Consider the following 13416-nt stretch of genomic DNA (forward strand, 5'->3'; position numbering starts at 1 on the left):
CGAATTATAAAATTGGAGCAAAAATAATAATAATAATAATAATAATAATAATTTTCTTATATCACGCGAACTAATAATCGATATTAGGGGGTGGAGAGAACAAAAAAAAAATTAGTAAAAAAAAAGAAAAATTATTATTATTATTAATAGTAACGAGACGTTAATAATTTTCATTTAGACATTTTTTAAATTTTTAATGTTTTTTTTTCTTATTTATTTACTTATTATTGGACTTTAGTTTTTTTTTTTTTAGCTTTTTCTTTTAGCTTTTTTCCCGACAATTGACTTTGTATGGCATGAAATTAGCGTGAAAATTCACATAGAGACACATTTTCATTTATTCTATTATTAAATAATTCAGTTATTATCGAAAATTCGAGATCGCGTAATCTATTAATTTTATCGTTTAATCGATATTTATTTTCATCATTTTCAGAAAAGAATTTAACTATTTTGCAATCCTAGTAAAAAAAAGAAAAAGAAAAAAAGAATTAGTTTGAATTCAGGTTATATTATTTTTCAATTGGCTTTTCTTTTGTTTGTTTTTTTGCCACGCTGTCGAACACACGATGACTACAATGATTTCGATTCGAATTTCTTTATTAAAAAACTTTCACAATTTTTTTTAAATATTATTATTATTATATTATTATTATTATTTTTCTTTGATGCATCATCATCATCATTTCAGTTTCGGTCTAGTATTTTAACTAACGTGTTACGTAAAAATTTATTTATTTATTTAGACGTCGAAAGTGCTTTAAAAAATTATTATTATTATTATTATTATTGTAATTATTCGGTTTGTTTGTGCTCCGCGATTTAATTTTACCGGGAAATTTGTATTGAATAAGTTATGAAGCGTTAACATGTAAAACTTCGCGTACCCTTTTAAAAAAAAATTTGTAATAAGAGGTTAATGACTTGTTTTTTTTTTTTTTTGTAAATATCAAGTTTTTACCCCCATTTTCGTAAATTTAATTTAATTTAATTTTTGTTCGTGTTTAAAAAAAAAAAAAAAAAATTTAGTTACGATGCAATATGATAGAAATTATTTGTTCTAAGGTATATTTTTTTTTTTTCATCACGAATTTATTTTTAAACTTTGTTTTCTTTTCCAAAAAAATTTATTTATTTATTTATTTTTTTTTTTTTTGGCAAAAAAACGAAACATTAAAATGGCTTCTTTTTGTTATGAACGGTACAATATTTTGCGGTTGGATGATAGGAGCAAGCGGTTTATCAGTTGCATGGCTCGTCCTTTTAATATTCATTATAGCGGCCGTTTGGTCTTCAAGTTTATTGAAAATTATAGAAACGGCTAAAAATGAAGAAATACTTAGAATAAGGCGAAGAAAAGCGTTGTGCAAGGACGAAACTGCCGAATGGGTTAATTTTTTATTTAATAGATGGTATGTAAAAAAAAAATTTATTTCGATGCCCTACTAAAAAAATATTAATAAAAAGAAAAAAAAAAAAAAACGGTTTTTAGGTGGATGGTCAATTCCAGAAGCGTTTTTTCCATTGTTAAAGAAAGGCTTGAACCTCTTTTGAATTATGCGAAACCGTCGTTTGTTGGTAATAATTGGAAAAAAAAAAAAAAAAAAAAAAAAAAAAAATTATCGATTCGTAAATTTTTGAATTTTTTTTACTTTTTTTTGTTGTTGTTGTCAAAAACAGAAAACGTAAAACTTCGTCAATTTACTTTTGGAGAAGATACACCCTGTGTGAAATCCGTAAAAATGTACGATGTAATAGATGGGAAAAGAACTCCGTATTGCGGCCGAAATATAAATTCCGAAAGAAGTTCACAAAATCAAGTTGCTCTCATTGTGGATTTGTATTTAAATTCAGAAGATTTTCGTTTGGTTTTAAATACGAGGTTGTTTGGAAAAGGGTAAAAAAAAAAAAATTTATTCATCAAAGTAAAATATTTTTATTTTGAATAAAATTAAAGGGCGCCATTTTTTTTTTTTTTTTTTTTTTTTAGGATGGGAGTGGATTTAGACATAGCAATGGAAAAATTAAACATTTGCGGAAAATTAGAAGTGCTTTTGACCATTGATATGAATTCATCATTTCCACACATATCGGAGGTTTCGATTATGTTTATTGAAAAACCAGAAGTTTGGTTCAGCATTCGAGTGCTAAAGGTGACGAAAAGAACGATTATTATGTTATTATTTAAAAAAAAAAAAAAAATACGTTAACAGAAATATATTTTATTTAGTCAATTCAAATGATGGAAGTTCCGGTTTTAAAAACTTGGATCCACTCCGTGTTTATGGACGCTCTCGAAACGGCTTTGGTCGATCCCGGAAGATTACATTTAAATTTTTTAAAAAATCAAATCACACCCGGTGTAAACAATTGGGTAGCATCCGCTCAGGGAGTTTTAACAATCACCGTTTCGGCCACTCAAAACGGTAAGTAATTATTTGAATTTTAAAACGAACAATATTTAAAAACATTTTAATCGGTATACCAAAATTGTTTTATTACAAAGGGACCGGAACCGGAGATTCAAAATGGCTGGTGTTCAAATTAGGAAATCAATACTTCAAGTCGACGACGCTTTCTCAAAATTGGATTCAAACTTCGTCGTTTCTCGTTGAATCGTTAAAAACGGATAAATTAATTATAAAGCTCAAAAGTAGGAGGTTAATAAGCACTGTTACATTGGCACAATACGAAATGTTTTTAAACGATTACAATTTGAATAGTACTCATTGGTAAGTTTGACTTAGCTTTCACGAATAAAAAGTAATGGCGGCGGCGACGACGGAACGTGATTGTTTATAATTGATTACAGCGTCGAAACTTCATTGCAAAAAAAAATAACGAAAGGTTCAAGCATTCCATCGATAAATGTTAAATTAGAATATACTCCGTTGCCTTCTATATCCCTGGATCAACCTCACATGTTTTCAATAAACGCATCGTACGAGGACAGTTCCGTAGGTCAGTAACCTCGAAAAATTCCCTCATGAAAATGAATTGATAATAACAATAATTAATTTGCCATAATAATTAATTTTGGATTTTTAGTTTCCGGAGTCATAACGGTTTTTATTCATTCGGCCCAGGGTTTGACATTTAGCGATCCAAATCATTCTAATTCATATTGTATGCTTTTCAACGACAGACGAAAAGTAATTATCATAAACATTTACTTATTTTAAAAAAATTAAGCCGGTTGTAAGGTGTGGTTTTTTATAACGTGCCTTTTTTTAATGTACACACGCACACGCGCAGGTTCTTACCACTCATTGCATTCACAATTCGACTTCTCCACAGTGGCAATCGAGATGTCAATTTTTGGTTAACAATTATAGTCACACGTCGTTGGCATTTGTCGTCTGCTGTTCGTGGAACCCGAAAAAAATATCAAATGACGAAATGCTCGGGGTTGCCGTTTTTAATTTTACAGAAGTAAGAATTGATTTTTTTTTTTTAGCTTTAACCCACAAAATGTATATTTTTACATAAAATGGTTTTTTTTAAACAAAAGGGTGAAACGTGGGTTCACAATCGTCAGCTGACAATGAACGGTTGCGCATTTAATACTCCAACGATAAACGTTTCAATCATTTTTCAACCCGTCGATGGCATAAGCGATACAAATAGGAAAAATTCATTTTCGCCTAACGGTGACGATTTCATTTTTTTTTCGAAATTAGATTTAAGTAATGGAAAACATAAAATGTCTTATTTTTCGTTAGTTCAACAAGCCGTGCGTACCAAAATTTATTATTATTATTATTATTTTTTTTTTTTGGAAGTATTTAAAATTGTTTTTGTTTTTTTTTTTTTTTTTATAGAGGCATTTATTAGTTGGTAAAACGGATCAAGAAATACAAAGTGGATTAAATATAAGTCAAATCCTAGCTAGCGGTTCGGGATTAATGGAAGTCACGATATTGCAGTCGGTTGACATTTTTTTTTTTTTTTTAGTGATTTTAATTTTATTTTTTTTGTTAATTAATTAAAAAATTGTAAAAATTTTTTTAAAAACAGGGCTCGCGATCTTGTACCAATGGATAAAAATGGATTCAGCGATCCGTATTACGAACTTAGGGTTAATGGCGAATGTAAATATAAATCCGGAGTCAAAAAAAAAACTCTTAATCCCGTTTGGGAAGAAAATGCCATTATGGGAATACCGAAACCGGGAGAAACATTCGATATCGTTAGTTTTCACGTTTATTCATTCTTTTTAAGGCACGAAAGAGAAGAAAAAAAAATTAATTTTAAGGTTTTTTTTTTTTTTTTTTTTTTAAAGACAATTTGGGATCGTGACATTTTGGGTAAAAATGATTTTCTCGGAAACATTGGATTCACGGTTGAAGAAATTCGAGAAATTTCAACGTTGAACGAACCAAAATGGTTTTCTCTACAAGAAGTTAAATCCGGATCGGTCGAATTGAAAATTCGCATAATATCAGAAGATTTGGCAACGTTGGACGTTGGTTTCATTTTTTCTTTTTTACCACAAAAGAAAAATTCAGAAATTATTTTTTTTCCCTATTTTTAACGTTTTTTTTTTTTTTTTTTATTTAGCAGGGAATCGATAAGAAATCGTATTCGAATAATTTAGAAGTATCTAAAAATTCATCGGAATCTAGTCCTGTGATTCGTAGGAAATCAATGGAAAGATCTCATATTAGGTTAGGTGTTAATGTGCCTCCTCCTACTCCACCTCGAACTATTTCCGTTCCGCATCATAAAAATGCAACGCAGCAATTAATCGAACAAGGTTTTAAATTTTTATAGTTTTTAACAATTTTTTTTGATAACATCCGTTTTCAAAGCTCCGACTCTAAGATTTTCACTTTTTTTTTTTTTTTTTTTTCAGTTAATAAAAATATAACGAACGGATTCCCGAAATTTATTTGCGACAATTCGGATGCTTCCACGTACAGCAGCATTCAGTCTCTTTCCCGTGACGTCAATGTAGAAAATAGTCCATCGTTGACTAGGACAAGTTCGAGAGCAAGTTCAAACGCACCTTTCGAAACAAATTGTACGAGCAAACAAACTTCTCCTCAACCTCTGCCACCGAAAAAAAATCTAGACGTTGAAGTCAGTGCCTTTAGGTCCATGAAAGAAAAGGTTTTAACATTGTTATTATCATTAACGTTTTTTTTTGTAATCAAATAAATTACGACCTTATGAACCTTATTTTCCAGGTTTCGAAAAGTTTAAGACTCAGAAGATTCAAATCGGAATTAAGCGTGCGTCAGGAAAATAAAAATTCCAAAAAATTTAAAGGACACGATGACGAAATTGATTTTTTCAAAAGGGAACCTTTGAGTCACGCAATATCTCAACCGAACGTAAGAAACGGTAAAGGATTAGCTCCGAGACCTACAGGTACGATCCAAATAAAAAAAATTGAGGATTTGGAACCTGTCGACCGACCGAAACGTCATTTATTTTCCGACATTTTGTTTTTAGAATTACAAATAGGGTCGACAGGTAGACCTGATAAATATACAGGCGTAGAAGGAAAAGTTATTCAAGCTCAAGGACTTCACGTCGCACACGTCGCACAACTTTACTGCAGGATAAAACTCATTGGGTTACTATTATAATCATTATTATTTTGTTTTTTTCTTTATGACGTCACGCATATCATTAACTTATTACTTGTAAACAGGGCGCAAACGGAGAGCAAAAATGGAAAATCACAGCAAAATAATAACAATGGAAAAACCCTTGCAAAAAGTCATTTGCTGCCAGCAGTGCCGAATCCTCAATTCGATTTACATTTTCAAATAAGCAGTCCGGAAAACGTACCGAGACAAGCCGTTTTACTTTTTGAAATAAGAAGTTCCGGAAAAGAAATTGTGGCGGTGAGAAGAGTCACGTTACAGGATTTGCTGTCGAGTAAGTTTTTTTCTTTTCTTTTTTTTAAAAAATGACATTTCGAAAGGAAAAACGATATGAATGAATGGATGTTTTCCAGACGAAGGTAAAGAAACACACACTTGGTTAGCATTGAGCAACGGTGCAACGTTAGAAATAACGATAGCTCACGGTCGTGAACTTAAGAAACAAACAAAAAAACTTTTCAGGAGTTGGTCGGTTCACAGAATCGGTAAAATATAAATTATAAAATAAAAATCCGCCATTTTTATTTTTACGTGTATCAGTATTATTATTATTATATAGTAAGTCATTTAATGTTATATTTAAGTATGTATGTAATTTTTTTTTTTTCGTATCTAATTTATTATAAAATTTTCATCACTAATTATTTTTGTCATCAATTATTTATTAAAAAATAATTATTTTATACATAAAAATATACATTAATATTTTATTTATTTATTTATTTATTATTATTAATTTTTTAACCCGAATCAATTAAAAAAAATTACTTAAATAAATACGAGGACAACAAAAAAAAAAAAAAAAAACGTATATTAAAAATATAATTTAATGATTGAATTTGAATTTGTTGCTAAGCAACACCGTTTGGCGGGAAAAATTGTTTCGAAACTTTGTTTCGAACGAAATTCAAAATTAGTTACGTTCGAGAAAGAGTTCGTTAAAGTAGTGCAGTGGTGACTAGTTTAAAGAAATTAATTTTAAGGTAAGTAATTATTATTTATTCACTTTTTTTTAACAATTGATTTTTTTTAAAAACTATATTTATGCTAATTCAGTCCGTGATTGATTAAATATTTCGATTAATTTATTATATCAATTTTATTCCGATTGGTCACATCGACTCCGGATAGTTTTAAAAATAAATTTAATTTTTTCACATTTAATTTATTTATAGTTTTTTGAATTGTATTTATTTCTTGTAAAAGAGAATGACTATCAATCGAATCTAAATTTTCATCTTCGATTATATCGTTTAAACTAATCACGTTATTCATGTCTAAAATTGTTTGAGTTTCTTTTGACGCCATTTCGGTGGTATTCGCATCCGTTTGACAACTTTTCGAATCCATTTTCTTTTTTTCTTCTTCCATTGTGGAGTCAATGATTTCATTAGGTGGAAAAGGCAGTGAAATATCCGTAAGATGGAAATTATTTGTACTTTTTTTTATATTTTCCATTTCTATAACTCTACTTATTGGTTTTTTACTTCTTTTGAAATCTTTATTTTTGATTAATTTTTTTTTTGATTTTTTTTTTGATTTTTTTTTTTTTTTTTTTTCATTCCTAATAATTTTTTTGAGTGATTTTGACAAATTTGTTTCATCTTCATCTGTTGATATTTCATATACCAACATATTCTCACATGAATTAGTATTATTTGAATCATACTGATTTTCAATGTGACTCTCGCTGTTTGTTCCATCGATATTTAACTTAATTTTATCTTCCATAACTTCTTCTTTAATCTTAAAATCAAAAGTAGTAATTGATTCACATTTTCCATCATCGGCATAATCTTCTATGTCTGTGATTTTTTTCGCATCAGTACATTCTTCTTTCATACTTATGCAATCAACTAATTTACTATTGATAATATTATTTGATTCATTTACACATTCATCTGTATTTAAGGCATGATTATTTTGATTTAATAAATAGGTTTCGCTATTATTAGAATGATCAAATTGTACTTGGAAAATATCTTCCATTTGTTTTATTAATTTTATCGGTAATGCAGACAAATCAGTCTCTACAACCGGATCAATCATTTTATCAATATCGGCTAAAAGTTCAATGCTTGTCGAACAATTATTAGTTTTCATTTTTGTTTCGGCCATGGCTCTGAGTTTTTGAGCAATCAACAATCTATTTTGTTTAACTAAATTTGATATTTTATTTTGCATTATTGGATTGATATTAGGATTATTAAGCATGTTGTAAAGATATTCTTTGGGCATTTGAACAATTTCATTAATTAACTTGTGTTGAATTCGATTTTGAAAATCTTTCACAGCTTCTTTATTAACATTATAATCATTTGATGAATTGGATGATTCCTCATCGAAATGATTAGATTTAGGTAATGTTTTTTTTAAACTGCATAATTTATTTGAATTTTTAGAATGAGCTATTCTCTTTCTACCGCTTTCACAACCGTTTACCATCATCACACTACTTATTCCTCCGACTTTTTTAACACAATTCACACCGTCAACACATTTGTTTTCATTTTTGTCAACGTCTATCAAAGATGATGATTTAAATTTATCATCATTTCCACTCATACTAATTTCACTTTTAGAATTTTCAACATTGATTTTTTTAAGAAGTTTCCTAGCGACATCGCTAATTTCCTTTCTTCTCGCTTCTTCGTCAACTTCTTCAATTGTGGGAGGAATTATTTTCGAGGAAACATTATTTCTACTTTTTTTATAAGTTCTTTTTTTTAAGCCAGGTTGAGAAAAATCATTTTTTCTCTTGCCTATGTAATTTTTGTTGATTCCATTAAACTTTTCTTTATGTCTAATGTTATAAGATTTATAAAATGAATATTTCGAAGTAGGATCGTTGTAATTATTTTTATAAAATAAATTGTTGTAATGTACGTTCATAGATGTTGAATCATTAAAATGAAATTTCACTCTTCTAGGATCCATTAGATTGAAACTAAAAAAAAAATTAAAAAAATAAAAAAACAATTTAGTTTAAAATACTCTGCATAAAAGAATATTTCTAAATGATTATTTTAAATAACTGTATATATATATGTGTGTTAAAATTAACTACGAGAACATAATTACACTGAAATCGAAAACATTTATTTATAAAATTAATAAAATGATGTATTACAAGTGGAAATTAAAAAAAAACCACTAAATTATATATTAAAAAAAAACTGCAACAAATTTGACATTTAAAATTAAACTTTCATTTTATTTAAAAGGTCAATTAATTATATATTTTTCAATTTAAAATAAATAATAATGATTTTGTAAAGTATTAAATTTACAATGAGATTGTTATGTGATAGTGTAACAAGTTGATTTAAAGAAACATAAAAACTAAACTAAACACTTGTCGCATTTATACTTTACAATGAAATCAAACAAACAAATTTATTATTGCAGAAAAATAATTGGAAAATTGATAATAGATATTAATTCAATACTAATTAGAAAACCATAACTGTACTTTTAACGTTATTAATATTTTTTTTAATTGTTTAAAAAAATTAATTTCAATTGCAATTGCAAGTTTAATTATGGGTAAATTAACACCTTTAAAAAATTTTGATACTTTTTTTTTTTTTTTTTTTTTTTTATGCGACCGAAAAACGATTATTACACGATATTATTTATTAACAAAAAAATAAAAAAGGTACTTGAAATTTTTTTTTTTTTTTTATAATAACTACTTATTCATCATCAAAAACAATAAAGAAAAATTTCTTTTGTAAAAAAAAAAAATTTGATAAATAAAATTACAATTTAAATTTATGAAACGTGTGGGTAGAAATAAAATATAAATTTAAATTAAATAAATTAGAAAAATATTTAGTACCAGTAATATTTATATATAAAAAAAAAAAATAGTTTTTAAAAATTTCTTATTATTATCAATATAACACTCAATAAACAACAAATTTCTAATAATTTTTTTTTTTTTTTTACAGTTGTGAGCCCTGTGTCAGGTTTCACATGCCGCATTAATTTATTATCAGGTTAGATAGAAATTTTATTAATTTTTTTTTTTTTGTTTAAAAAAAAATAATAAATTTCAAATAAATAAATAAATTAATAATTTTATTTATTTGAAAATTGATCGATGATTAATAATGATATCAATTCAATTAAATTCATAAACAATAAATCACATAAAAAATTTTATTTTATTTAAATTATTGATAAAAGTACCTGTTAGTTACTTGTCTAATATCAAGTGATACTTACTAGTACATAAATTTTATTTATTTATTTAAAAAAGTAACGTTTTTTAAAAGAAGAAGAAGGTTTAAAATTCTTTTTAAAAATTTTATTTTGGTGAAATGAGTGTTGAATATTAATTTTCAAGTTTGAGATGTAATTAATTTTTTACAAGTTAATAATTAAAAATTTATCCAGAGCTTTAAGTAATTGTAATGTCACTGATACATAAAATATTAATTAGGAAAAATATATTTTGTAAATTATTGAAAATGTCGCAAAATAACATAGCAAGTTCTTCTGTCTCATATGAAAAAGCATTGGAAAATTTAAAAAACAATCCATTTTTCGATAAGTATTCTGTTAAAATAGCAAAAATTCAACAGGAATCACCGGATGAATTGAGAAAAAAATTGGAAGAAAACGAAAAAAAAAAGGAAAAAAATAAAATTAATAATAATAAGGAAGCAAAAGATAGACCTTATTCTATCGCTTCGGAACATGGAAAACCTAAATTAGAAAGTTCACCATTTACAAAAACGAAAAGCTTAAACGATATAATGAAAGTCGATTTATTAATGGATAAAACACCTGAAGAAATCAAACATATTTGGATAGATTATCATAGGAGTAAAGATGTTGTTACAAGTGTTGTACCCAAAGATACATATTTAGTAATGCATGAGAGGGGAAAAGAATTTTCAACATTTCTTCTTCCTTTACCAAGGAGTCAGGGTTATGAATTTATCGTTTGCCAATTTTTAGCTCACGAAGTTCACTTTACACCATTAATCGCTTATCAAACTCATAAGGAAAATGCACCTGAATGTTTGACTTTAACTTTTTATCCTGATTTAGTAAATGAAAAAGGAATTGTTTTAATGAAAGGAGAATTTAACACTGATATTTTAAATTGTCAGGAAGCTCAGTGTTTGGTTAACGAATTACAACTTTACTATGCTCAAAACAATGAAAAACGATTAAATTTATTAAAAAAATTTACATATTCACAAGATGAATTTGATCACATGGATTTAATAAAAGAACTGGAAACTTTATCTTTGTAAACACAAAATAATTTAGTGTTCAATACACATAAATTGTAATATATAATAGCACTACTAAAAAAAATTTAGTTTTTTTTTTTTTGCAATTTTACTCGTTGATATTTATTAAACAAGTTTAAAAAAATTGTTATTGATTTACTGTACAATATTTGATACAATTTTAGCTATGATAAATTAACTTAAATAATAATACTGATAATAAAATAAGTTTTATAAACGATAATAATATTGTATGAGTAAAAAAAAAATAAGGTATCATCTTTTAAATGTTTAAAATAATGAATTGATATCTTTATCATGTTTTTTAATTCTTTCTCTAATATCATCTATAGCTTTTTTAGCTTCTGCCATGTTGGGGGGAAAATCTTCGAAACATTCATATTTACATTGAGCTTCCTTTAATTTTTTTCTATAAATTAAAATGTCTTCATTAAGCTTTTCAATATTATTAAATAATTCATCACAATCAACTTTTTGTAGTTTTTTTTTCATTTCAGATATTTGAACCTAAAATTAATTAATAAATTATATATATTTTTGTAAACAATATTAGTAATGAATAAGGTTAATATTAGTAAATTAATTAATTACGTCATATTCCATTAGTTTCTTATTTAAAATCTCTTCGTTTTGCTGATTAGCATCATTTATTAAATTTTTTGTTGCGTTTAGTTCTTTCGTTAGTTTATCCAAAATGTTTGAATTTTCAACAACTTTGGAATTGACATCGATGCACTTTCTTTGTAGTTCTCTTTCGGTTTGTTTATTTTGTATATCGAGAGTTTCGTTTAAAAGTTGTTCTAATTTGTGACCACAATGTTCAGAATCCGTTTTATGTTGTTTTAATATCTCTAATGTCGACGAAGGAAGGAGTTGTAATATTTCATCGAAAATATCTTTCATTTTGACTAAATTCATAACAATAACAAACACTAATAAAGGTCATTTTTGGCGGGTTTCCTTTTTCTGTAGCAGACGACGTTTCTCCCCTACTGGTCGATTATGGTTATTACTGAAAGTTTTATATTTTTGTTTTTTTTCCATACTTTTTTAGTTAGTTTAATTTAAATAATGTCATTAAAAAATTTAGTTGTCGTAGGTCGTAGATGTAAAAGTTTTAATTCGACTGAATGGTTAAAAAGACATAATAATGATATTTATGTAGAAAAAGCTAAAAAAGAAAATTACCGGTTTGTTTAGGTTTAATGAAAAAATTTTTTTGTAAAAAAATTCTTATTTCGTTTTAAACTTAAAAAAATGTTTTTTTTAGATGTCGCAGTGCATTTAAATTATTAGAAATAAATGATAAATATAATTTAGTAAAACCTGGAGATGTTGTTTTAGATGTGGGAGCAAGTCCTGGATCTTGGTCTCAGGTTTTAGCATCAAAAACAAATTCAAATGGGAAAAGTTGGTTTTTATTTTGTTTCTCATCATCATCATTAAAAACTCTTGATTGTCTTGATCATTAATTACAAATGTTATTTGTTAATTATTTACAGTTGATAAAAGTCCCAAAGGAACTGTTATTGCCATAGATATTTCACCCATATTTCCAATCGAAGGTGTAACTATTTTATCTAATTTAGATTTTACAAATGAATCATCGCAGGAAAAAATAAAAGGAATAACAAATGGTGAAAAATTTGATTTTATTTTCAGCGACATGGCTCCCAAATCGACAGGAGTCAAAAGTTTAGATCAGGAAAATATAATTAAATTACTTTATTCCGTTTTATTTTTTTCCGTAAATAATTTAAAAGGGGGCGGTGGGATTTTATTAAAAATTTGGGATGGTCAACATGAGAGACTTGTTAATGATATAAAAAAATTTTTTAATTTATTACATTTTATCAAACCTAAAGCTTCGTACAAATCATCATCTGAATCATATTTGCTGGGTAGAGAATTTAAAAGTATAAAAACTTAATTTGAAATTAATAAATAAATGTTTTAATTAGTGCATTGCAGTGAATAAAATCAATTTTTATAATTTCAATTATTTTTTTGTATATAAATTTATTGATAAAATAACATTGTCGACATTTTTTTTTTTTTTTTTTTTTTGTTAATTTTTTTTGAATAGATTTAAAAAAAAAAAAATTTAGTCAATTAACTTTTGCGTGTGATTATTTGTAACGTCGTATAATTTAATTAATTTTTTTTTGGAATTGCAATTAATTTTCATCATTTAAATTGTTTACAATAACATAAAGCTCTGGAATATTTTTGATAAAAAGGGATATAAAAATTCTATCGAATCATTTAATTAATTTTTTTTTTATTAAATATTTTTTTATTTTTTATTAATTTACATATGATAAAAAGTTTTTTTTTTTTTTTTTTTTTTTTTTTTCAAAAGCAAATTTCATAAAAATTATTAATATATATAAATAAATAAATAAAATGTACAAATGATTCTACAATAATAATAATAATAATAATAATAATAATAATAATAAAAACAAACAAAAAACAAACAAATAACTTGTCATCGTAATAATAATAATAAAATCGTGTTTGATATTTTT

General features: G+C 26.1%; 5 protein-coding genes across 5 annotated transcripts; 3 read left to right on the top strand and 2 right to left on the bottom strand.

The window, feature by feature from the left end:
• Positions 1–1194: 1194 nt before the first annotated feature.
• On the top strand, positions 1195–6557 carry Phum_PHUM335410 (synaptotagmin, putative; the record flags this gene model as incomplete). The annotated part of the gene is made up of 20 exons (XM_002427639.1): positions 1195–1412; positions 1493–1578; positions 1681–1897; positions 1991–2153; positions 2231–2426; positions 2507–2732; positions 2813–2961; positions 3049–3152; positions 3256–3432; positions 3512–3686; positions 3835–3925; positions 4018–4189; positions 4283–4465; positions 4564–4756; positions 4856–5112; positions 5190–5373; positions 5458–5581; positions 5660–5889; positions 5969–6079; positions 6472–6557. 20 exons carry the CDS (start codon positions 1195–1197, stop codon positions 6555–6557), a joined length of 3342 nt encoding a protein of 1113 aa, XP_002427684.1.
• Positions 6558–6695: 138 nt separating this feature from the next.
• Positions 6696–8552, bottom strand: Phum_PHUM335420 (asparagine-rich protein, putative; the record flags this gene model as incomplete). The annotated part of the gene is made up of 2 exons (XM_002427640.1): positions 6696–7114; positions 7259–8552. The coding sequence occupies 2 exons, from the start codon at positions 8550–8552 to the stop codon at positions 6696–6698; spliced, it is 1713 nt and encodes a 570-aa protein (XP_002427685.1).
• A 1538-nt stretch (positions 8553–10090) lies between these two features.
• On the top strand, positions 10091–10885 carry Phum_PHUM335430 (protein ATP11, putative; the record flags this gene model as incomplete). Its single annotated transcript, XM_002427641.1, has 2 exons — positions 10091–10173; positions 10297–10885. 2 exons carry the CDS (start codon positions 10091–10093, stop codon positions 10883–10885), a joined length of 672 nt encoding a protein of 223 aa, XP_002427686.1.
• Positions 10886–11155: 270 nt separating this feature from the next.
• Phum_PHUM335440 (uncharacterized protein) lies at positions 11156–11788 on the bottom strand (the record flags this gene model as incomplete). Its single annotated transcript, XM_002427642.1, has 2 exons — positions 11156–11320; positions 11600–11788. The coding sequence occupies 2 exons, from the start codon at positions 11786–11788 to the stop codon at positions 11156–11158; spliced, it is 354 nt and encodes a 117-aa protein (XP_002427687.1).
• Positions 11789–11956: 168 nt separating this feature from the next.
• Phum_PHUM335450 (cell division protein ftsj, putative) lies at positions 11957–12815 on the top strand (the record flags this gene model as incomplete). Its single annotated transcript, XM_002427643.1, has 3 exons — positions 11957–12075; positions 12156–12295; positions 12388–12815. The coding sequence occupies 3 exons, from the start codon at positions 11957–11959 to the stop codon at positions 12813–12815; spliced, it is 687 nt and encodes a 228-aa protein (XP_002427688.1).
• Positions 12816–13416: the final 601 nt, after the last annotated feature.

This window comes from Pediculus humanus, genomic scaffold (genome assembly GCF_000006295.1).
Source record: "Pediculus humanus corporis 1103172107743 genomic scaffold, whole genome shotgun sequence".
In the NCBI taxonomy this organism is placed as follows: domain Eukaryota; kingdom Metazoa; phylum Arthropoda; class Insecta; order Psocodea; family Pediculidae; genus Pediculus; species Pediculus humanus.